The 25,567-nt window shown below is 42.6% G+C and overlaps 1 protein-coding gene across 2 annotated transcripts in view; it reads right to left on the reverse strand.

The window, feature by feature from the left end:
• Positions 1-24,483, reverse strand: part of si:ch211-129c21.1 (uncharacterized protein LOC563087 homolog) — a 29,509-nt gene extending 5,026 nt beyond the window's left edge. Inside the window, exons 1-5 of one of the 2 annotated variants that reach the window (XM_029686072.2) lie at positions 24,392-24,483; positions 4,797-5,182; positions 4,412-4,554; positions 4,138-4,200; positions 852-950 (exon numbers count right to left, since the gene is read on the reverse strand). In XM_029686072.2, coding sequence (XP_029541932.2) covers positions 852-950; positions 4,138-4,200; positions 4,412-4,554; positions 4,797-4,905 — 414 coding nt within the window. In that variant the 5' untranslated portion in view covers positions 4,906-5,182; positions 24,392-24,483. Of the gene's footprint in view, positions 1-851; positions 951-4,137; positions 4,201-4,411; positions 4,555-4,796; positions 5,183-5,791; positions 5,980-24,391 lie in introns of those variants that run through there. The other variant, XM_029686073.2, reaches the window with a different exon arrangement.
• Positions 24,484-25,567: the final 1,084 nt, after the last annotated feature.

Genomic DNA, 25,567 nt, shown 5'->3' on the forward strand with positions numbered 1-25,567 from the left:
GATACAGCCATAAACCACCAAGGTGCCTTATTGCTATTATAAACTGGTTACCAACGTAATTAGGGCAGTAAAAATACATGTTGTCATACCCATGATATACAGTCTGATATACCACGGCTGTCAGCCAATTAGCACTCAGGGCTGGAACCACCCAGTTTTTAATTAAGCAATAAGCCCCAAGGGGGTGTGGTATATTGCCAATATTTAGATTTAATTTAACTAGGCAAATCAGTTAAGAACTAATTCTTATTTACCAGGGAACAGTGAGTTAACATCCTTGTTCAGGGGCAGAATGACAGATTTTTACCTTGCCAGCTCGGGGATTCGATCTAGCAACCTTTCGTTACTGGCACAACACTAACCACTAGACTAACTGCCACCCCACACTATACAACACTAAGGGCTGTTCTTAAGCATGACGCAACACCGTGGTGTATATTGGTCATATACCACAAACCCCCAAGGTTCCTTATTGCTATTATAAACTGGTTACCAACGTAATTAGAGCAGTAAAAATAAATGTCCAGCCCTGAATGCAGATTGGCTGACATCTGTGGTATATCAGAACGTATACCATGTGTATGACAAAACATTTATTTTTACTGCTCTAATTACTTTGGTAACCAGTTTATAATAGCAATAAGGCACCTCTGGGGTTTGTGGTATATGGCCAATATACCATGGCAAATGGCTGTGTCCTAGCACTCCACGTTGCATCGTGTATAAGAACAGCAATTAGCTGTGATATATTGGCCATATACCACAAACCCCCAAGGTGCCTTATTGCTTAAATATACCACAGCTGTCAGCCAATCAGCATTCAGGGCTCGAACCACCCAGTTTATAATTACCATGTAATCACAGGTGGGGCTGAAAGCATTTGTCCCGCACACATACATTGTGCCGTCATCCACTTTATGCAGGGTCCGGATGTAGTTACGGCATTCGATCTGCAACAGGATAGGGATGAGAAATGTCAAGGTTGGTATAGTAATGTACAGATTTCAATGTATGCACAGTTGAAGTCAGAAGTTTACATACACTTAGGTTGGAGTCATTAAAACTTGTTTTTCAACCACTCCACAGATTTCTTGTTAACTATAGTTTTGGCAAGTTGGTTAGAACATCTACTTTGTGCATGACGAAAGTAATTTTTCCAACAATTGTTTACAGACAGATTATTGCACTTATAATTTACTGTATCGCGATTCCAGTGGTTAAGAAGTTTACATACACTAAGTTGGCTGACTTTAAACAGCATGGAACATTCCAGAAAATTATGTCATGGTTTTAGAAGCTTCTGATAGGCTAATTGACATAATTTGAGTCAATTGGAGGTGTACCTGTGGATGTATTTCAAGGCCTACCTTCAAACCCAGTGCCTCTGCCTGACATCATGGGAAAATCAAAAGAAATTACCCAAGACCAAAAAAATGGTAGACCTCCACAAGTCTGGTTCATCCTTGGGAGCAATTTCGCCTGAAGGTACCACGTTCATCTCTACAAACAATAGTACGCCAGTACAATGCTCAAAAAAATAAAGGGAACACTAAAATAACACATCCTAGATCTGAATGAATGAAATATTCTTGTTAAAATACTTTTTTCTTTATATAGTTGAATGTGCTGACAACAAAATCACACAAAAATGATCAATGGAAATCAAATTTATCAACCCATGGAGGTCTGGATTTGGAGTCACACTCAAAATTAAAGTGGAAAACCACACTACAGGCTGATCCAACTTTGATGTAATGTCATTAAAACAAGTCAAAATGAGGCTCCGTAGTGTGTGTGGCCTCCACGTGCCTGTATGACCTCTACAACGCCTGGGCATGCTCCTGATGAGGTGGCGGATGGTCTCTTGAGGGATCTCCTCCCAGACCTGGACTAAAGCATCCGCCAACTCCTGGACAGTCTGTGGTGCAACGTGGCGTTGGTGGATGGAGCGAGACATGATGTCCCAGATGTGCTCAATTGGATTCAGGTCTGGGGAACGGGCAGGCCAGTCCATAGCATCAATGCCTTCCTCTTGCAGGAACTGCTGACACACTACAGCCACATGAGGTCTAGCATTGTCTTGCATTAGGAGGAACCCAGGGCCAACCGCACCAGCATATGGTCTCACAAGGGGTCTGAGGATCTCATCTCGGTACCTAATGGCAGTCAGGCTACCTCTGGCAGGCACATGGAGGGCTGTGCGGCCCCCCAAAGAAATGCCACCCCACACCATGACTGACCCACCGCCAAACCGGTCATGCTGGAGGATGTTGCGGGCAGCAGAACGTTCTCCACGGTGTCTCCAGACTGTCACGACTGTCATATGTGCTCAGTGTGAATCTGCTTTCATCTGTGAAGAGCACAGGGCGCCAGTGGCGAATTTGCCAATCTTGGTGTTCTCTGGCAAATGTCTGCTGTGGCCTGCTGGAGGTCATTTTGCAGGGCTCCGGCAGTGCTCCTCCTGCTCCTCCTTGCACAAAGGCGGAGGTAGCGGTCCTGCTGCTGGGTTGTTGCCCTCCTACGGCCTCCTCCACGTCTCCTGATGTACTGGCCTGTCTCCTGGTAGCGCCTCCATGCTCTGGACACTACGCTGACAGACACAGCAAACCTTCTTGCAACAGCTCACATTGATGTGCCATCCTGGATGAGCTGCACTACCTGAGCCACTTGTGTGGGTTGTAGACTCCGTCTCATGCTACCACTAGAGTGAAAGCACCGCCAGCATTCAAAAGTGACCAAAACATCAGCCAGGAAGCATAGGAACTGAGAAGTGGTCTGTGGTCACCACCTGCAGAAACACTCCTTTATTGGGGGTGTCTTGCTAATTGCCTATAATTTCCACCTGTTGTCTATTCCATTTGCACAACAGCATGTGAAATGTATTGTCAATCAGTGTTGCTTCCTAAGTGGACAGTTTGATTTCACAGAAGTGTGATTGACTTGGAGTTACATTGTGTTGTTTAAGTGTTCCGTCATACCGCTCAGGAAGGAGACGTGTTCTGTCTCAGAGATGAACGTACTTTGGTGCGAAAAGTGCAAATCAATCCCAGAACAGCAGCAAAGGATCTTGTTTCCTCTAGCATCTTCACAGGTATAAAAGTATCTATATCCAAAGTAAAAAAAGAGTCCTATATCGACATAACCTGAAAGGCTGCTCAGCAAGGAAGAAGCCACAGCTCCAAAACCGCCATAAAAAAGCCAGACTACGGTTTGCAACTGCAACTGGGGGGGGGGGGGGACAGATCGTACTTTTTGGAGAAATGTCCTCTGGTCTGATGAAACAAAAATACAACTGTTTGGCCATAATGACCATCTTTATGTTTGGAGGAAAAAGGGGGAGGCTTGCAAGCCGAAGAACACCATCCCAACCATGAAGCACGGGGGTGGCAGCATCATGTTGTGGGGGTGCTTTGCTGCAGGAGGGACTGGTGCACTTCACAAAATAGATGCCATCATGAGGAACAAAAATTATGTGGATATGTTGAAGCAACATCTCAAAACATCAGTCAGGAAGTTAAAGCTTGGTCACAAATGGGTCTTCCAGATGGACAATGACCCCAAGCATACTTCCAAAGTTGTGGCAAAATGGCTTAAGGACAACAAAGTCAAGGTATTGGAGTGGCTATCACAAAGCCCTGACCTCAATCCTATAGGAAATTTGTGGGCAGAACTGAAAAAGAGTGTGCAAGCAAGGAGGCCTACAAACCTGACTCAGTTACACCAGCTCTGTCAGGAGCAATGGGCCAAAATTCACCCAACTTATTGTGGGAAGCTTGTGGAAGGCTTCCCAAAGCGTTTGACCCAACTTAATGCTACCAAATACTAATTGAGTGTATGTAAACTTCTGACCCATTGGGAATGTGATGAAAGAAATCATTCTCTCTACTATTATTCTGACATTTCACATTCTCAAAATAACATGGTGATCCTAACTGACCTAAGACAGGATTAAATGTCAGAAATGGTGAAAAACTGAGTTTAAACATATTTGGCTAAGGTGTATGTAAACTTCCAACTTCAACTGTGCATCTGGTTGTTTGTTTTGTCTTCATTGAGGGTCTTCATAAACAACTGGCAGCATACCACTTCACAGCTGTCTGTGGGGAGAATTGGTTTGTGATTGATGGAGCCACTTACTTCGGCGTGTTTCCCTTTGTATGTGCACTCCCTCTGTTTCTCCTCAGTGACCCGCCAATACACCTGACACAACAGAGAGCTGCACATCAAAGTATGTACTAGGTAATGGTTTTATGGTTCCAAGGCATTGGTATTAGGTCACCACAAAGAAGGTACAGCAGACCTTTTTATTGCAGTCCATTTGTGATGTATTCAAATCATGTAGGCAGATAACACAGGATAACTTATAAGTAAACACAATAACTGAATAGCCGTAATAAACAGAGGTCCCTACCCCAGACTTCTTGATGGAGATATCATTGATGTCCAGGGCATAGACAGCCTCTCGAGCCCCGAGCAGCAGCAGGCCCAGATCCTCTCGAACCAACATAGTGGAGTAGTTCCAAATCCCTTCCTCTCTGAACAGTTTCAGATTGTCTAAAACAGGAAAGCATTAAACAACTCAATGAAAACTAAGTATCAAACGGTGTGTGTGAGATCTCATATATATATATATATATATATATATATATATATATATATACACACACACACACACACACAAGTTATGAATGAAGCAAAACAGACATGTCATTTAGCTAACTTTTTAGTATTTGAGGAAACAGATGCAGTTTACTGCACTGTTATGTGAAAGCAGGAAAGGAGACAGAAGGGCTTACCCTGGTAGAGGACACTCTTCCGTGGGATACAACTGTGAGTGTTGTATTCACCGAGACACATAGGAAGGAACAATCCACAGAAAACACCCAGGGCAGAGAGAGGAGACATGGCTTGGTGCCCAGGTGGGAGGGGATGTGTGGGAGCGCTGCTTAGTCCTGCTCACACCATAACGCACTGTCGATCAAGGACAGCAGTCTCTAGAGAGACTCCAGTCTTAGTATTCCGATGGTCAATGGCTATGTTGGTGTCAGCCTCCAACATAAATTTTTGTCGCTGCTGCTATCTCTTCTGTAGCTCAGTATAGAATCCATGCTGTCCCAGTAAGGTACTGCCAGCTCAGCCTTCCCGATGCAGGGGATCTTTATGTTGGTCCAGAAGCTCTCATCTAGGGAGAACATAATACATGAGTGAGTGAGACAACATAGAATACTTCATGCCCTCTGAATACAATAAAATAGATCATGCTGATTTTATGATCAAACTAACTGAAAGGGAGAAACAACTGCCTGTATGAAATTCATATGAAGAAATCCCAACCTCCCTTACTCTCCCTTCCTGTCTGTCCATCCCCACTGATAAGGACCTGGGTGTGTGCTGCTCCATTTTGATGAACAGGATACAAGCAGCTGGGAATATGCTCCGGTTGGGGCATGCATGCAGATCACAATGATAATCTAATAGAACACAGAGTTCCCTGTAATTCACTAGTTTTAATTATCTAGCTCCTTCTGCTGCAAGAGCACTGAGTTTTTCCAAACCATAAGACCTGACTAGGACAAACACAGGGCCCCATTAGACTAAAATAGGGCCTGTACAGTTTAACCCAGCAAGGTCACACTCACAAGAAAAACCAAAGGCCACATCTGAGAGGCAACACAAAACACTGAGGGTTTCTTTCTTTCAAAGTTCAAAAAACACAGAAATACTGTTGAAAGGACTCAAAAGAAAAGCCCATTAGATTGTTTAAAAAGTGAGGTTTCCCTCAGCTCCTTACCTGCTGAAAGAGTCTGATAATATCCAGGGACACTCAAACAGTTGGGCAGACTAGGTGAGCACTACTCCACACCTTTTGTGAAAGCACCCCTTGAAACTGACATACTGGTTCCTTGTTGTTACTTAAAAACACAGAGACGAGCTGGTGCATGCAAGGGAGTGCTCAACTGTTGGCAGAGCAGGTATGTCACACAGTTTACGCCTCAAGCCCGGGGGGGCTGCAATACAGTTGGGTTAGAATGACTGCAAGTTATTCACTGTGTTTGACAGATATTTCCAAGCAGTGAAGACAAGCAGGTATGCCAATATTAATAGTACAGAACACTGTAGTTGCCAGTTTTACCATGTTTTCATGTGATGGTGGGAGGGTGAAACAAAGACAGTCTAAAACTACAATCTACCAGGCACAACAATGTAGCCTATTTCTTCATTAAGGCACACTCCTAACTATTCTAGAATAATTGTTTGTAATTTCAGGGTGGAAAATATTTACTTACACATAGGTCCAAAAAACAAACACCTGAAATACATGTCCTGGAATCACTGCAATGCCCTGAGATGTTTGCAATGATTTAAACCTCCCCCCCAGAACGGAAAAGGAACACAACACACCAGCCACCCCCACCACACATTGAGTGTCAATACAAAACACATGTCGTCAAATGATGTCACTGGCCCTTGAGTGAAGTTTCACTATTCAGTCTTTAGATTCATAAAGCTTTTTATGACACCTAAGCCACACCCATTCACATAATCATCCTCACCTTTAGGTGCGTTTTCAAATGGAGCATGAAGTATGTGAGAAACACAATGGTGTGAAATCCAATGGTGTTATTTTATAAAGTGATGAAGCAATGCAATATTTTCCAGTACAGCCAGCAAAACTAGCTTGAAGATCCATACAACAAACAAATGAGAACAACGCAAAGGCCAAGTTATATACATCTGTACAATTGAACAAACCTAATTCAATACATTCACTGATCTCATCATGCATGAAAGAGTCAAAAGCAATCTAGAGCTCCATAATTGATGCAATCCACCTACATAAATAGCATGTGTTGAGAGTAACATCTAACATCAACTTTGTCTACCAGCCACTGTGGTAGGTAGATTTTTATTTTATTTATCTACCAGCCACTCAGATTTTTAACCAGCTAAAACAAAAATGTTTTAATTACACACACAAAAAAAATATTAAAAGATGAACATGCTTAGTAATGTTTTTAAAACAATGACTGTATTACTGGCAAGAAGTAATATGGTATATTGCTCAATTTAATTAAATACTTTGTGATAAGTCTTTTTTTCTAAAATATCACATTTGATTTGATCAAACTCTCCGCTGCCCCTTTAAGGTTATCGCGGTAACAGGGCCACTCAAGTAATCACTTGTGCCTGTTAGAATCTGACTAGAGTAACAGAGGCTGACCACCAGGGTTGCCATGTCCGAGCATTTCTCGCAAATTGGGCAATTTTGATAACGATGTTGCGGGTGAAATGTATTGGTCGCGGGTTGCAGGTTTTTGGGCTACTTCTAAATTCCCCCGCGGCCGCCGTGGCATTTCTCTTAAAACAAATCTATTTCACTGTGACATGCTGTTAACTGAGGCTGGCTGTTGGTGAGTGGTGGGGAGGGCCGGAGACGTGTGTGCACGGCCAGCCCGCTCATTAGGCCGGATTAAGCGGCCGCCTTTGGCAAAAGATTGAGAGGGGGCATTTTCTGAGCTAAACTGACCAAGAAGCACCTCAAACAACACATAAAACCTCACATAATTCTGCTAAAAAACTATGAAAATCTCTCACCCAGTTGCATATGGGCTTTTTCAGTGAGCGCTGATGCCGCACTTTGATAGTAGTGCCCACTTTGTCTAAAGCAGGGGCACAAAATATTTTGCTTGTCCATTCCCAGTGCGCTTCTCCAAAGTGCTGTTGGAGAGAGACATCTCTGCAGTGCTCCACCAACGTTCTGTAAAAAAAATCTAAGCAACATAAATCATGGAGCAGATATAGGATATGGTAGAAAGAGCATGTGGCCTTTTCTTAAACCTACTACAGTCTGGAGATTAAATGTATGACAATGTAATGAGACGGACACTGTTTACATCATGCAGGTTTCTCCGATCAAATAGCCTAACTTAAAAGGAGCTCAATCAAAAAAAAAAAAATTGCTCTCATGTTAACAAACATATCCTAAAAACAGGTCAGGTCAAATCAAAATGGAGAATAACTGTTGTCCAGGAGTTTCACCCCATTGTCATGATCAGTGGTTTCAAGTTTGTATCCATCAATTTTTTGGCAAGCTGATTATAGTGAAAAATAAAATACTTTTAGCATTTCCCGCTGTGCAAACACATTGCAAATAGGCTCATGAGAACTCCTGATAAAGTTGGGTAGCTGATATTCAGAGCTTAAAAATTTCGGACAACACTGTAGGTTACACCTCAGTAAACGCCGACAGACTCCAACGCCTTTTGAAACATTCGGAAAATACCTTTTCACCTTCAATTCAGAAACTAAATTTAACCTAACTTCAATGTCTTTTCAACATAATTTTGATACTGGGACTATTCTAGTTTTGTGGGTCGGGGGGGGGGGGGGGGGGGCATCTTTTGGTTTCGCCTATGGCGGCAAGGACCTTATCCAGTGCGATTTACAGGAGAAATTAGTACCTCGCTCAGATTTTTCACATTGTCAGCTCTGGATTCGAACCAGCGACCTTTCAGTTACTGGCCCAACGCTCTTAACCACTAGGCTACCTGCTGCTTATAGTGTTCTATATGTGGATGGATCTGTGGAAATTCTGCGTTGTATTTTTTTTGTCTGTATATTCTGTTTGTGGCAGCACCATTTCAGTCATTCCTATACATGCAAATGTATTTGGTCAATAAAGATGATTCAGACATGTTAATCTGAGTTTAGCTGTTGAGTTTACATTTTATTATTTGGGACTAGTTATGTACTGGATGAACGGTAGTAGGTTCTCTCCTTTGTGTCTTCATATAATTCAAAATCCCCAATGTGCTGTGTGTGTGTGTGTGTGTGTGTCCTTCCCTGGGCTTAACCCTCCAAATACATAACCGACCATCTCGACCTTATGGAGCAAATTTTTTTACCTTGGATAAACAGTAGAGTCTCAGAGCTAGAAACTTGTATATCATACACTACAGTTGAGGAACAATGGGAAAGTAATTCTGCTTTGAAAGTTGATAAACCTTGATTTTGAGAAAATGGCCCTTGAATATTCTGGTACCTACTGGAGAGCTCTTCTTTGTCTACACCCATTCAGCATCTTTCACAGCCTCTTAAACTTTTGCCCCACCCATCTCTTTACGGATTCATATGTGAGGCTATGTACTAAACAACCAAAGACTTCAAGACTAAAGGCTGGCTTATAATACAGGTGTGGTTGTAAATTTAATCTGGAGTGCCAGAGTTTTATTTTTTATTCTACCTTTATTTTACTAGGCAAGAACACATTCTTATTTTCAATGACGGCCTAGGAACAGTGGGTTAACTGCCTGTTCAGGGGCAGAACGACAGATTTGTACCTTGTCAGCTCGGGGATTCGAACTTGCAACCTTTCGGTTACTAGTCCAACACTAACCACTAGGCTACCCTGCCGCCCCAGTGTGCTCTGGGTGTAGAGTTAATCTGAGCATTCTGCCCTAACAGCAGCAGTCAAGCACCCGAGCTAACGTTGGCTAGCTTGCTAGCTACTACTTCCAGACACAAATGAAGGAACCATTTTAGTCACCCTAGCAGAGCTGGTTAGGCTGTTATGTTATCCAGTGCATTGGTGATTGCAACTGTACTGCTGGTAAAAATGTAATTACGCTTTTTTGCCAACATTTACTGACACCGGCCATACTCAACGGGTGATGAACGTTCATAAATTAGTCAGTTATTCTGCGCTCTGGCACACTCAGACGAGAGTGCTCTGAAATTGGAGTAGATAGATGTAGCTGGTAAATTCGCCCTGGCTCTCGACAGTTGTCGCATTGATACACATTCTATTAAAATAGTGACTTGCATTGTGGAGTCTTTTGTTTAGACATGTAGCTAACTAGCTAAACAATGAACCATAATCCCAACTCATAACATTACTACCCTGCATGAATCTGCAGGTAGCTAACCAACCAGGTTCAATGTTAGTTATCTAACATAAAAACTAGTTCATTGCATCCACCGTGGAGCCCGGTTGCATAATATGACTATATTTCCCAGCTGCTTGCTGTAGTTTTGAAGTAATCATGAAAAAACAGGCCTCATTTTAGGGCATTTTTTACCCTGCCAGCGCCTATTAAGCACCGTGGCACCAACTCGCCTTCCGAACATTCTATTCCCAGCCCATTGTTCTACGTCACAATGTCTGCTTCGCTATTGTTGGCAATGAGACCTGCCCACGTTGCTGGTAGTTAAAATGTAAACAACAAAATATTACTCATGGAACTCTTGAGGTTGTCCTGTTCATATAGGGGAAATACAGGTATGTCTATTTTGCCAAATATCTCGCAATGTGTATATTTAGATTTTTTAAAAGTCGGACACCATTTTCTAATTATGTAAGTCTGGGCAGCGAGCTCGGTTGTCATCCAATGTTAGCCCCAAAATAATTTTTGCCCTTTAAACGTTGAGCTCCCCCCATTATTTTTCTATGGAGAGGCATGCTGGTTTATTTCGCCAAATACCTCACAATGTGTATATTTATATATTTTTAAGTCGGGCACCATTTTAAAATCAGGAGAATCTCATCTTTGTAATTATGTAAGTCTGGAGGGCGAGCTCAGTTGTCACCGATCACAAGGCCATAAAAAGTCAGAAGTTTTCATTTTTCCCTACCTTCTCATTATGCAGACATAAGCACAGTTGACACCATCGAGGTGCGGATGTTACTTTCTACACAAGTTGTTTTTTTCCAGTTTCATCCGACGAACAGATTGTGGTGGTAAAATAAAAAGGGATACATTCTTTTGTGCCATTTAGGCTAAATGGAATTCTAAGCATCCCTCAAAACAGGCTCTGCGAACATTAGATTCCATGAATTTGCTATGGGCTCGCTCGGGTGAATTTTGACTCGTTCTATTGTCCATCCTACTAACAGTACACTTTAACTTGAAATGAAAAAATGGACAAAATTTGTAACCTGTAATATCAGAAAATTGAGCTAGCTAGACTCTCCCTCTCTGCCCTTAGTTTGAAGATGCAATCTGGACAGGTGTTTTATACAAACGGCCTTCTGTGTTCCCTTTTCGGCTCTTGATTGCAAATATGCAGACAAACGCCAGAATTATCTCCTCAGCTATCATACTCTAAACCACTGATTTCAAATCTCGGCTCTCCAAAAAGTGAAGAGCAACCCTTATGCAGTTCTACTACGTGATATATATTTTTTAAAGTAGCGTTAGAAAGGATTACCTACACATACTGACCAGCTCATATTGTAGACAGAAGTGTGCTACATGACACACCAATCCGAACTCGTCGCTCGGGATGTCCAGCCTACTCATTATCTTAGCCAATCATGGCTAGCGGGAAGGTTGCTGACTTTTTCCATGGCTAAACCAACTAGGCTCGTAATTTAATTTAATTTGCATTTACTAAATGGCATACACATTTGTTATTAAGGCACATGAAAGTTCACATGTTCCAGAAGGCATTTCTGCCAAAAAACGCATTTTGATAAAAATAAGGGTTACGTTCAAATGGCGCTCATGTGAATTAGTGATGCGCAACAAACGAGTCACATATTGGATCCTGCCTGCAATTAGTGGACTTGTTTTATGATGTTTTCTAGAGCGGACTGCCTGCTTTTCATTTTGTGCAGTGCATCGCAAATAAAAGGTTCATAATAGTAATCACAACACTGGACTGGCCAATGGCAGGAATTTGTCCATCACTCCCACATCAGCCGGATATCCAAACCCAAAAGGTGCCTAGACTTGGGAGAGAGCAATTTGAGAGATTGAGAACTTGACAATGACAAGTGACTATTGCTGGTGGACAATTTAATGTGTTCAAATAAATTAATCATGTTTCTTTGCTTACAGTTCTACATGTACTGTTTAAGACATTTTTATTTTTGATCTGTGAAAATGATGTTCTGCTCGCTCAAAGTCACACTTGCAAGCTATTAAATTTAAATTTGTGCACGACTGGCCTGTGCACTCGCGGGACCGGTCCTCTCCTTGCTCGCTCGACCATTTTCTTCTCTCTCGACTCAGTGTTTGCTCGCGCAATGATGTTTCATCTCGTGCTCGTTCAACTTTTGGATCAGATTTGACACCATAACATTCTACCCGCATTTGGCAGGTGTTAAAGGCATATTATGGGATTTTGGCAAGGATGCCCTTTATCTACTTCCCCAGAAGCTATCTGCTAGCATGCCCTGATAGACTAAAATGTGTAACATACCTGCGATCGATCGACCACAGGTATGTTACACATTTTAGTAATCCCAAACATTTTAAAACTGCATCAGGAAATTGAGTCTATCATAGTTCATGTGGGATTGAATGACATTATCAAAAGGCAGCTCAGAACAGCTGAAGATCAATTTTAAAGAACTTATTGGGTCTCTGCTTTACCACCAACAAAACACCCCATAATATCTGGCACTGGGCCCTCAATCGTGGCATTGAACATTTCAGCAGACTCTTAGCCCTCCATAACTGGCTACGTGACTATTGCAGCTCTGCAGGTGTAACATTTGACAATTTTGATACCTTCTGGAAACAAAGCTTGTTTTATAAGGAGGATGGGATCCACCCAAATCATTTGGGTTCCTGGATCCTTTCACAGCATCATAAGCATTTCACAGCATTGAGACAATGACTTATCAATGACCCAAGCCCAGATCCATTAATTCATACCATTGTGTCACTGGGTTGTCATAATGCTTGACCAAATGTACATTATCCCAGGGGCTTTGGAAGACAATGTAAGTAACCTCATATGTCCCTCCAACTCCCCTGAATGCCTCTGCTGATCCTACAGCTATTGTATGCAGTAATCATGTCCCTATGAAGCAGAGTTATACTGTTATCACTGAGGCGGTGTGCCCTAGTAGGAAGTCCACTGTGTGCAGCTCACCCTGCACTAACATAAATAACATGAGCATGTCTACCTCTGCTAAGCTTCCCAGTAAACCAATGAAAACTATCAAGCATCCCAGAAAAGTGCTAAGTTAACATATGTAGCTTAAAAAACAAGGTTAATGAAATCACTAATTTTCTAGTAACAGATTACATTCATATTCTCATCTCTGAAACACATTTAGATAATACCTTTGATGATACAGTGGTAGCAATGCATGGCTATAACATCTACAGAAAAGACAAATGCCAATGGTGGAGGTGATGCCATTTATATTCAGAACCATATTCCTGTGAAGCTTAGAGAGGATCTCATGTTAACTACTGTTGAAGTAATGTGGCTACAGCTTCATCTGCCTCACCTAAAGCCCATTCTTGTGAGAAGCTGCTATTGACCATCAAGTGCTAACAGTCAGTATCTGGATAACGTGTGAGAAATTATTGACAATGTATGTGCCATCAACAGAGAGATATATTATCTGGGTGATTTCAATATTTTCTGGATTTCATCAAGCTGCCTACTCAAGAAAAAGCTTCAAACTGTAACTAGTGCCCGAAATCTGGTTTAGGTTATCAATCAACCTGAAATTATCAACATGTATTGATCACATCTTTACGAATGCTGCAGAAATGAACTTTAATGCAATATCCAAATCCATTGGATGTAGTGATCACAATATAGTAGCCATACATTGGTTTTCCTAAGTTCCAAAGACTCAGTCTAATATAGTGTATAAGAGGTCATACAATAAGTTTTGTAGTGATTCTTATGTTGTTGATGTAAAAAATGTTTATTGGTCTTTGGTGTGTAATGAGGAGCAATCAAACGCTTCACTTGAATAAGCCATTTCATAAGTGTGTCCAGTTACTAATAAGCATGCATCCATTAAGGAAATTACAACAAAAAACCTCAATCCCAATGGATTGATGGGGAATTTAAAAATGTTATGGTTAAGAGGGATGAGGCAAAAAGGAATGGCAAATAAGTCTTGCTGCAGAAACGATTGGCAAATGTATTGTAAATTGAGAAGTTATGTGACTAAACTGAATAAAAAGATTAAGTACACTATCAAACAAAGATAGAAGACAAAATAATTATAGTAAAAAGCTTTGGTACACCCTTAAATTAATTTCTGGGCAAATAGATAAACTCAGCTCCATCACTCATTGAATCAAATGGCTCATTCATCACAAAACCCACTGTCATTGCCAATTACTTTAATGTTTTTTTTATTTGGCAATATTAGCAAACGCTGACACTATACATCCAAGTATAACTGATCAAATTATGAAAGACAAACATTGCAATTCTGAAATGTTATTTATTTTACCAGGTAAGTTGACTGAGAACACATTCTCATTTAGAGCAACTGTACCATAAAGGGAGTGTGGAAGTTGTGAAAAAAATGGTTGTCTATCAATAATGACAAACGACCAGGGTCTGATAACCTGGATGGAAAATTACTGAGGATAACAGCAGATGATATTGCCACTCCCATATCTTCAATCTAAGCTTACTAGAAAGTGTGTTCCCTCAGGCCTGGAGGGATCAAAAGTAATTCCGCTCCCCAAGAATAGTCCCCCTTTACTGGCTCAAATAGTCAACCAAAATCAGCCTGTTACCAACCCTTAGTAAAGTTTTTGTTGTTGTTGACCAGATAGCATTTTACTGAAAACAAATTGATAAAACAGACTTTCAGCACGCTTCTAGGGAAGGACATTCAACAAGCAGAGAAATTTATGATAAAAAGATTGTGGGATATGTTTTGTTAGACTTCAGTGCGGCTTTTGATATTATCGCTCATAGTCTGCTGATGGAAAAAAATGGTGTTATGGCTTTACACCCCTGCTATATTGTGGATAAAGAGTTACCGGTCTAACAGAACACAGAGGGTGTGTTCTTTAAAAATGGTAGCCATTCCAACATAATACAGGTAGAAATCAGGAATTCCCCAGAACAGCTAACAAGGCCCCTTCTTATTTTTTACCTCCTTTATCTACCCAATTTTGAAATATCTAAAATCGGTAGTCTCATCGCTGCAACTCTCCAACAGAATCGGGAGGTGAAGGTTGAGAACCATGCACCCTCCAAAACATGACCTGCTAAGCCACACTGCTTCTTGACACACTGGTTGCTTAACCCCGGAAGCCAGCCTCACCAATGAGTCAGAGGAAACACCATCCAACTGATGACCGAAATCAGCTTGCAGGCGCCCGGCCCGCCACAGGGTGTCACTAGAGCACAATGAGCCAAGGAAATCTCCCGAGCCAGACCCTCCCCTAACCCGGACAAAGCTGGGCCAATTGTGCGCCACCCCGTGGGGCTCCCGATCACGGCCATCTGTGACACAGCCTGGGATCGAACCCGAGGATGTAGTGGTGCCTCAGCACTGCAATGCCTTACACCGCTGCCTCTTACTTTTTTTTCAATCTTTACTAATGACATGCCACTGGCCATGCGTAAAACCAGTGTGTATGCATGAGGATGACTCAACACGTCAGCTACAACAGCGAATGAAATCACTGCAACCCTTAAAGAGCTGAAGTTAAATTCTGAATGGGTGGCAAGGAATAAGTTAGTCATAAATATTTCAAACTAAGCATTGCATTTGGGACAAATCCTTCACTAAACCTTCACTAAATATTGTAATAAATAAATGTGAAGATTGAGCAAGTTGAGGTGACTAAACTGCTTGGAGTAACCCTGGATTGTAAACTGTTGTCGTGTCTTTGGCTATGCCGGATTAAGTGATATGACATGCTATTCTATAAAATCCTTTCTCTGTAATTAATATTACCTGATTAAGCTAATCATGTAACTGTAATTAACTAGAAAGTCGGGGCACCACAAAATAATGTTTATAGAGCTGTTATTTACATTTACATTTAAGTCATTTAGCAGACGCTCTTATCCAGAGCGACTTACAAATTGGTGCTTTCACCTTATGACATCCAGTGGAACAGCCACTTTACAATAGTGCATCTAGGTCTTTTAAGGGGGGGGGGGAGGGGGAGAAGGATTACTTTATCCTATCCTAGGTATTCCTAGGATACGATTTCTTCCGAATAAACTCTTAAAGACCTAGTAATATTTTACATCAATAGCAGTCAATATTAATCGTCACCTTATTTCAGTCTCAACCAAGAATTTACAACTTTCAGAAATCTTCACGAACCCTGGCTAACAAGTTGAATCAGCAATACAAACGTTGGTTTCATTATTTATTTACTAAATAATCACAGAATTACATATACACAGAATGCAAATGATGTCATACAGAAAACGTCCCTGATGGACGGAGCCGACATGACGGCTGGTTACACAAAGGAAAGGGGGTTGGGTTTGAGTGAAAGAGCGGGAAGCCTGAGGAACAAAGGGAGAAGCTATGCTTCCGGGTTGGAGCGAGCGGTCGCATCTGCACTCGGTCCGCAGGTAGTATTACATTTCATTACATTTCATTATAGTACAACGGTTTGATTTGTCTAATCTTAGCAATTTCTTCTTAGCTAGCTACATAGCCGTCTTTGTATCATAGATAATTGCGTAATTATCGTATTTCGTCGTCCTAACGCAGTCTACACTGCTCTGCAGCTAGCCAGCTAGCTAACGTCCACCGTTAGCTAGTCCACCGTCTACCGATTAGCAGCACAACTATTACACTCAACTGAACTACTTGATTAGTGTAGTGTTAGCAAGCTACATAGTTGTCTTTGCTGTCTTCGTATCCAAGATAATTGTGTAGTTTAGAGTGTGTAGTTTTAGATTATCTTAATTTACCGAGGTTAGCTAGCCAGCTATTTGTCGTCCTTAACGTAGGAGACACTGCTAGCTAGCCAACAGCTAGCCAACGTCTTCCGAACAGAACTTCCGCACTCAACAATCCGGTCGCATTTCGCTTCGCTCCACAGGTAGTATCACATTTTTCATTTCATTACAGTACAACGGCTTGATTTGTTTGATCGTAGCTAGCTACATAGCTAGCTACATAGCCGTCTTTGTATCAAAGATAATTGTGTAGTCTTGAGCGATTTCCTAGGTTAGCTAGCCAGCTATTGTCGTTCTTTTAACGCAACGTAACGTAATCAACACTGCTAGCTAGCCAGCTAGCCCCGAATAGCAGCACAGTAGCACAGTAGAAACTATTACACTCAACGGAACGACTTGATTAGTGTAGTGTCAACAACGCAGCCACTGCCAGCTAGCCTACATAGTCAACAATGCAGCCTCTGCCAGCTAGCCTACTTCAGCAGTACTGTATCATTTTAGTCAATAAGATTCTTGCTACGTAAGCTTAACTTTCTGAACACTCGAGACGTGTAGTCCACTTGTCATTCCAATCTCCTTTGCATTAGCGTAGTCTCTTGTGTAGCCTGTCAACTATGTGTCTGTCTATCCCTGTTCTCTCCTCTCTGCACAGACCATACAAACGCTCCACACCGCGTGGCCGCGGCCACCCTAATCTGGTGGTCCCAGCGCGCACGACCCACGTGGAGTTCCAGGTCTCCGGTAGCCTCTGGAACTGCCGATCTGCGGCCAACAAGGCAGAGTTCATCTCAGCCTATGCCTCCCTCCAGTCCCTCGACTTCTTGGCACTGACGGAAACATGGATCACCACAGACAACACTGCTACTCCTACTGCTCTCTCTTCGTCTGCCCACGTGTTCTCGCACACCCCGAGAGCTTCTGGTCAGCGGGGTGGTGGCACCGGGATCCTCATCTCTCCCAAGTGGTCATTCTCTCTTTCTCCCCTTACCCATCTGTCTATCGCCTCCTTTGAATTCCATGCTGTCACAGTTACCAGCCCTTTCAAGCTTAACATCCTTATCATTTATCGCCCTCCAGGTTCCCTCTGAGAGTTCATCAATGAGCTTGATGCCTTGATAAGCTCCTTTCCTGAGGACGGCTCACCTCTCACAGTTCTGGGCGACTTTAACCTCCCCACGTCTACCTTTGACTCATTCCTCTCTGCCTCCTTCTTTCCACTCCTCTCCTCTTTTGACCTCACCCTCTCACCTTCCCCCCTACTCACAAGGCAGGAAATACGCTCGACCTCATCTTTACTAGATGCTGTTCTTCCACTAACCTCATTGCAACTCCCCTCCAAGTCTCCGACCACTACCTTGTATCCTTTTCCCGCTCGCTCTCATCCAACACTTCCCTCACTGCCCCTACTCGGATGGTATCGCGCCGTCCCAACCTTCGCTCTCTCTCCCCCGCTACTCTCTCCTCTTCCATCCTATCATCTCTTCCCTCTGCTCAAACCTTCTCCAACCTATCTCCTGATTCTGCCTCCTCAACCCTCCTCTCCTCCCTTTCTGCATCCTTTGACTCTCTATGTCCCCTATCCTCCAGGCCGGCCTCCAGGTCGACGACTCATTGCGAGCTCACAGAACAGGGCTCCGGGCAGCCGAGCGGAAATGGAGGAGAACTCGCCTCCCTGCGGACCTGACATCCTTTCACTCCCTCCTCTCTACATTTTCCTCTTCTCTCTCTGCTGCTAAAGCCACTTTCTACCACTCTAAATTCCAAGCATCTGCCTCTAACCCTAGGAAGCTCTTTGCAACCTTCTCCTCCCTCCTGAATCCTCCTCCCCCTCCCCCTCTGCAGATGACTTCGTCAACCATTTTGAAAAGAAGGTCGACGACATCCGATCCTCGTTTGCTAAGTCAAACGACACCGCTGGTTCTGCTCACACTGCCCTACCCTGTGCTCTGACCTCTTTCTCCCCTCTCTCTCCAGATGAAATCTCGCGTCTTGTGACGGCCGGCCGCCCAACAACCTGCCCGCTTGACCCTATCCCCTCCTCTCTTCTCCAGACCATTTCCGGAGACCTTCTCCCTTACCTCACCTCGCTCATCAACTCATCCCTGACCGCTGGCTACGTCCCTTCCGTCTTCAAGAGAGCGAGAGTTGCACCCCTTCTGAAAAAACCTACACTCGATCCCTCCGATGTCAACAACTACAGACCAGTATCCCTTCTTTCTTTTCTATCCAAAACTCTTGAACGTGCCGTCCTTGGCCAGCTCTCCCGCTATCTCTCTCAGAATGACCTTCTTGATCCTAATCAGTCAGGTTTCTAGACTAGTCATTCAACTGAGACTGCTCTTCTCTGTATCACGGAGGCGCTCCGCACTGCTAAAGATAACTCTCTCTCCTCTGCTCTCATCCTTCAAGACCTATCGGCTGCCTTCGATACTGTGAACCATCAGATCCTCCTCTCCACCCTCTCCTAGTTGGGCATCTCCGGCGCGGCCCACGCTTGGATTGCGTCCTACCTGACAGGTCGCTCCTACCAGGTGGCGTGGCGAGAATCCGTCTCCACACCACGTGCTCTCACCACTGGTGTCCCCCAGGGCTCTGTTCTAGGCCCTCTCCTATTCTCGCTATACACCAAGTCACTTGGCTCTGTCATAACCTCACATGGTCTCTCCTATCATTGCTATGCAGACGACACACAATTAATCTTCTCCTTTCCCCCTTCTGATGACCAGGTGGCGAATCGCATCTCTGCATGTCTGGCAGACATATCAGTGTGGATGACGGATCACCACCTCAAGCTGAACCTCGGCAAGACGGAGCTGCTCTTCCTCCCGGGAAGGACTGCCCGTTCCATGATCTCGCCATAACGGTTGACAACTCCATTGTGTCCTCCTCCCAGAGCGCTAAGAACCTTGGCGTGATCCTGGACAACACCCTGTCGTTCTCAACTAACATCAAGGCGGTGGCCCGTTCCTGTAGGTTCATGCTCTACAACATCCGCAGAGTACGACCCTGCCTCACACAGGAAGCGGCGCAGGTCCTAATCCAGGCACTTGTCATCTCCCGTCTGGATTACTGCAACTCGCTGTTGGCTGGGCTCCCTGCCTGTGCCATTAAACCCCTACAACTCATCCAGAACGCCGCAGCCCGTCTGGTGTTCAACCTTCCCAAGTTCTCTCACGTCACCCCGCTCCTCCGCTCTCTCCACTGGCTTCCAGTTGAAGCTCGCATCCGCTACAAGACCATGGTGCTTGCCTACGGAGCTGTGAGGGGAACGGCACCTCAGTACCTCCAGGCTCTGATCAGGCCCTACACCCAAACAAGGGCACTGCGTTCATCCACCTCTGGCCTGCTCGCCTCCCTACCACTGAGGAAGTACAGTTCCCACTCAGCCCAGTCAAAACTGTTCGCTGCTCTGGCCCCCCAATGGTGGAACAAACTCCCTCACGACGCCAGGACAGCGGAGTCAATCACCACCTTCCGGAGACACCTGAAACCCCACCTCTTTAAGGAATACCTAGGATAGGATAAAGTAATCCCTCTCACCCCCCCCCTTAAAAGATTTAGATGCACTACTGTTCCACTGGATGTCATAAGGTGAATGCACCAATTTGTAAGTCGCTCTGGATAAGAGCGTCTGCTAAATGACTTAAATGTATCGTATGCATAAACCTTACCCACAGGCCAACGTCATGACACTGTCATGGTCAAAACATGTTGATGTAACATCTAAAATGTGAAGTCTGTCCATAATAAAGCACTGCTTTTCCTTTAACAACACTATCAACAATGCAGGTCCTACAGGCTCTAGTTTTGCACCTGGACTACTGTTCAGTCGTGTGGTCAGGTGCCACAAAGAGGGACCTCCGAAAACTACAATTGGCTCAGAACAGGGCAGCACGACTGGCCCTTAAATGCACATGGCGAGCTAACAATAATATGCATGTAAATCTCTCATGGCTCAAAGTGGAGGAGAGATTGACTTCATCACTACTTGTTTTTGTGAGAAGTATTGACACGTTCCATGCACTGAGCTGTCTGTTTAAAACTACTAGCAAACAGCTCGGACACCTATGCATACCCCACAAGACATGCCACCAGAGGTCTCTTCACAGTCCAAGTCCAGAACAGACAATGGGAGGCACACAGTACTATACATCACCATGACTATATGGAATTCTATTCCACATCAAGTAACTCGTGCAAGCATTAAAATCACATTTAAGAAACAGATAGAAATACACCTTATGGAACAGTAGAGACTGAAGAGAAACACACACACACACTATACACACACATGGCTTTTGTGTTGTAGAGATGTGGTAGTAGAGTAGTGTCCTGAGGGAACACAATGTGTGGTGAAAAGTGTTATGAAATGTAATGTCATGTATTATTTTAAATTGTATATAACTGGCTTAACCCCAGGAAGAGTATCTGCTTCCTTGGCAGCAGCTAATGGGGATACTTATCTTCTTATGGCTGGGGGCAGTATTGAGTAGCTTGGATGAATAAGGTGCCCATAGATGCCCAGAGTAAACTGCCTGCTACTCAGTCCCAGAAGCTAAGATATGTATTATTATTAGTATATTTAGATAGAAAACACTGTTTGAATGATGTCTGAGTATAACAGAACTCATATGGTAGGCAAAAACCTGAGAAAAAAATCCAACCAGGAAGTGGGAAATCTAAGGTTTGTAGGTTTTCAACTCATTACCATTGAAAATACAGTGGGATATTGGTCATATTGCACTTCCTAAGGCTTCAACTAGATGTCAACAGTCTTTAGAACCTTGTTTGATGCTTCTACTGTGAAGTGGGGGCGAATGAGAGGGGAATGAGTCAGAGGTCTGGCAGAGAGCCACGAGCTCAGTCTCGCACGCTCACGTGATAGTTAGCTCTGTTCCATTGCATTTCTATATACAAAGGAATTCTCCAGTTGGAACATTATTGAAGATTTATGTTAACCTCTCTTGGATATGTGGGACGCTAGCGTGCAGATTGCCAAATACAAATAAATTACTATAAAAATCAAGCCTATTTGAAATCGGACACTGTGGTGGGATTAACAAGAAGTGTATCTTTAAAATGGTGTAAAATTGTATATTTGAGGAATTTTAATTATGAGATTTCTGTTTGAATTTGGCGCCCTGCACTTTCACTGGCTGTTAGCGGGATCTCAGCCATAAGAAGTTAACCACATGAAAGGCATGAGCTCTGCTTTGTTTTTTATGCGCAGGCTGTACACACTTCAGTCTCTCGTTCACAATTTGGCAAGCACTTGATAATGCCTCAAATTTCCTGGCTGCATTCTTTGTGTGGCGGCCATAATGCCCCCTTTAAAAAATCCATGCCTTTTGTGGCTAGTGGTCGTTGTGCCCTTCGGGTGAATATAATAATTATAATAATTCCCTTCTCCCGGCTGCATGCCAAAGCACCTCTCACTCATATGGCTCTGTCACATCGGGTCTTTCTCACAGGCTGCAAGTAAAGACAGACATCTGGGACACAACTTAGCGCGTCCTTATCCAATTCCGAGGCGCATAAAAGCACTAGACCTAGAGTTGACATGTACCAATTGCACTGGGATTTGACATCATGTTACCACAACAGCTGTGTGTCAATACCCAACATGCACATGGGGAACCCAATTCCCCATCACAAAGCATAACATCTTTGAATAAATGTTAAATATTGCCTATTGTTCAGCTTTTTAAAGTCAGTCTGTGTTGACATCTTTGGGAGAATAGTCAAAAAGAGGTTCCATCTATGAGTGAAAGCACTCATCTTACAGTTCAGAGCTTTTGTATGATTATCTTTAGGACATCTGGTCAATGTTTGACTTGACTGTGATTCACCTGCTCATTCAACCATACACCTGGACTATGTCTATAGTACAGTGCCTTCAGAAAGTATTCATATCCCTGGACTTATTCCACATTTTGTTGGGTTACAACCTAAATTCAAAATGGATTATATATATATTCCCCCACCCATCTGCACACACACACACAATACCCCATAATGACAAAGTGAAAATCTGTTTTTAGAAATGTTTGCTAATTTATTGAAAATGAAATACAGAAACATCTCATTTACATAAGTATTCACACCCCTGAGTCAATACGTTAGAATCACCTTTGGCAGTGATTACAGCTGAGTCTTTCTGGGTCTCCAAGAGCTTTGCACACCTGGATTGTACAATATTTTCACATTATTATTTTTAATTTATTCAAGCTCTGCCAAGTTGGTTATTGATTATCGCTTGACAGCCATTTAAGCCTTGCCATAGATTTCCAAGCCAATTTAAGTCAAAACTGTAACTCGGCAATTCAGTGACATTCAATGTCATCTTGGTAAGAAACTCCAGTGTATATTTGGCCTTGTGGTTTAGGTTACTAACCTGCTGAAAGGTGAATTTGTCTCCCAGTGTCTGTTGGAAAGCAGACAACCAGGTTTTCCTTTAGGATTTTGCCCATGCTTAGCTCCATTCGGTTTCTTTTTATAAATAAATAAAAACTTCCTAGTCCTTGCCGATGACAAGCATACCCATAACATGATGCAGCCACCACACTTTAAAATATTAAGTGGTATTCGAGGATGTTTGCCCCAAACATGAACTGTCTTGAAACGTTAAGTTAATTTCGTTGCAGTTTTACTTTAGTAACTTATTGCAAACAAGATGCATGTTTTTTAATACTTTTATTCTTTACAGGCTTCCTTCTTTTCACTCCGTAATTTATGTTAGTATTGTGGAGTAATTGCAATGTTGTTGATACATCCTCAGTGTTCCCCTATCACAGCCATTAAACTGTATAAGTTTTAAAGTCACTATTGGCCTAATGGTGAAATCCCTGAGCAGTTTCTTTCCTCTCTGGCAACTGAGTTAGGAAGGACACCTGTATCTTTGTAATGACTGGGTGTACTGATACGCCATTCAACGTGTAGTTAATAACTTCACCATGCTCAAAGAGATACTCAATGTCTGCTTATGTTTTTTTGCTTTTATTTTTTTAACCCCAAATAAAATAAAAAAGGTGCCTTTCTTTTCGAGGCATTCGAAAACATCTCTGGTCTTTGTGTTTGTATCTGTGTTTCAAATCCACTGCTTGACTGAGGGACCATACAGATAATTCTGTGTGGGATACAGACATGAGGTAGTCATTCAACAATCATGTTAAACACGGTTTTGCACAGAGTGACTCCATGCAACTTATTGCACTTGTTAAGCACATATATGCTCCTGAAATTCTTTAGGCTTGCCATACCAAAGGGTTTCAGCTTAACATTTTTAAAAACATAATTTCACTGACATTATAGACATTTTTTGTAAACCAGTAACACAAAATCTCAATTTAATCAATTTTAAACTCAACACAACAAAATGTGTTAATACGAGTCATGAGACCTGTAACATAGAACATGTCTGATTCTGATAAAGAACGGAAATTAATTACTGGTGGGCAAAAGGTTAGTTATCAAAATAACTTGCTATAACTATTTACTTTAATAGGGCTAATATCGAGGATGTATTTATGACTAACACTACACCTTAAAACTAATCAAAGGTGTTCACTACAAAGAGTGCAAGCCGAATATAGTCTTGTCCCACCACCCTACCTGCTACCAAGGTGGCTGGCTAGTTAGTTTTACTAGCGGGCTTCACTTGTTTATGACTGACCTCATCCATGAAGAACAACTCAACAGTGAATGCTCCTTGCGCAAGTTGAAATACCAATACACGACTTACCTGGCTGTAGTGGTATTTCTTTTTAGTCTACACCGTTAGAAATGTATCCAAAGTATTTTTGATTTGATTCCATATGATTGTACGGCTCTATCTGTTACGTGTACTGGCTAGTGAGCGCGATAATCCATGCAAACTGGCTCCACCAAGTACCTGGCTGCTGCGACTGGCTGAGTAACACGTGACCATAGAGATCCTATTAAATTACTAGAGTTAATTAAACCCTCAAAAATTCCAGAATGGATTGTGATTTGAGGGAATACGGCCATGACGGGTAGACTTTTCGTCGCAGCGATTATACTTTATATTGACCACGCAAGTGGCCGCTTTAACAATGAAAATAAATGTCTTCAAAAATGGAAGGCAGTCGGGAGGAGGTAAGATCAGGTGTTACCATTCTAGCCAAGGAAAGGGCAGATATGCATGTGAACAACAGGCACATTTCCGATATAAGGTGTTTTATCTCAAAGTTGCCGTAATGTCAAGTGTCCTACTTGTATCAGTACACTCTTAACACGTATCTATCTGTTTTGTTTACCAATGTCGACAATCTCTCATTGACCTCAATACAAAAACTCATCGCTTGGTGAGCAGAAAAAAAGCCACCTGCTGGAGAAGACAGATTTTGGGCCTAGTTACCCCTCTTGCTTCGACTCTTCCTCTCTGCCCTACCCCTAACCCTTTTCTTGACCTTAACCTAAGTATCGTAACCTCCCACGTTAATTATTCTAACCTGCTACGAAAAAGTCACTGTAGTTATATTCCCTCTAGTCAGAGCCTCCAGAAAGGTGTGAAAATGGCAGCTATATTGTTCAGGGAGACAACCAAACCAGTCTAATTTGAATTAGTGTGAACCTAAAATATTGTCATATGGGTTGTATACTTATTTTCTATATAAATAGCCTCTAATATATATGTAAACAGATAATGAATGTCTACATTTGTGTTTTCTTGGAAAGCTGTAAGTGTTATTGTATGATACAATATCAGAACCTGTTGCATTTACAACTTGTGTAGCTAAATCCTATCATTAACTGATTTCAACCAGTCTGAATGGATTGACTGAATTGTGGATTGACTGAATTGTTTGACTCAAATGTTGACATATTGGCAGTTAATAAGATAAATTTATGTATAGCCAGCCAGTTTCAGAGGAATTATTCTATCTACCAAACATAC

The sequence above is a fragment of the Oncorhynchus nerka genome, linkage group LG17 (assembly GCF_034236695.1).
Source record: "Oncorhynchus nerka isolate Pitt River linkage group LG17, Oner_Uvic_2.0, whole genome shotgun sequence".
Classification (NCBI taxonomy): domain Eukaryota; kingdom Metazoa; phylum Chordata; class Actinopteri; order Salmoniformes; family Salmonidae; genus Oncorhynchus; species Oncorhynchus nerka.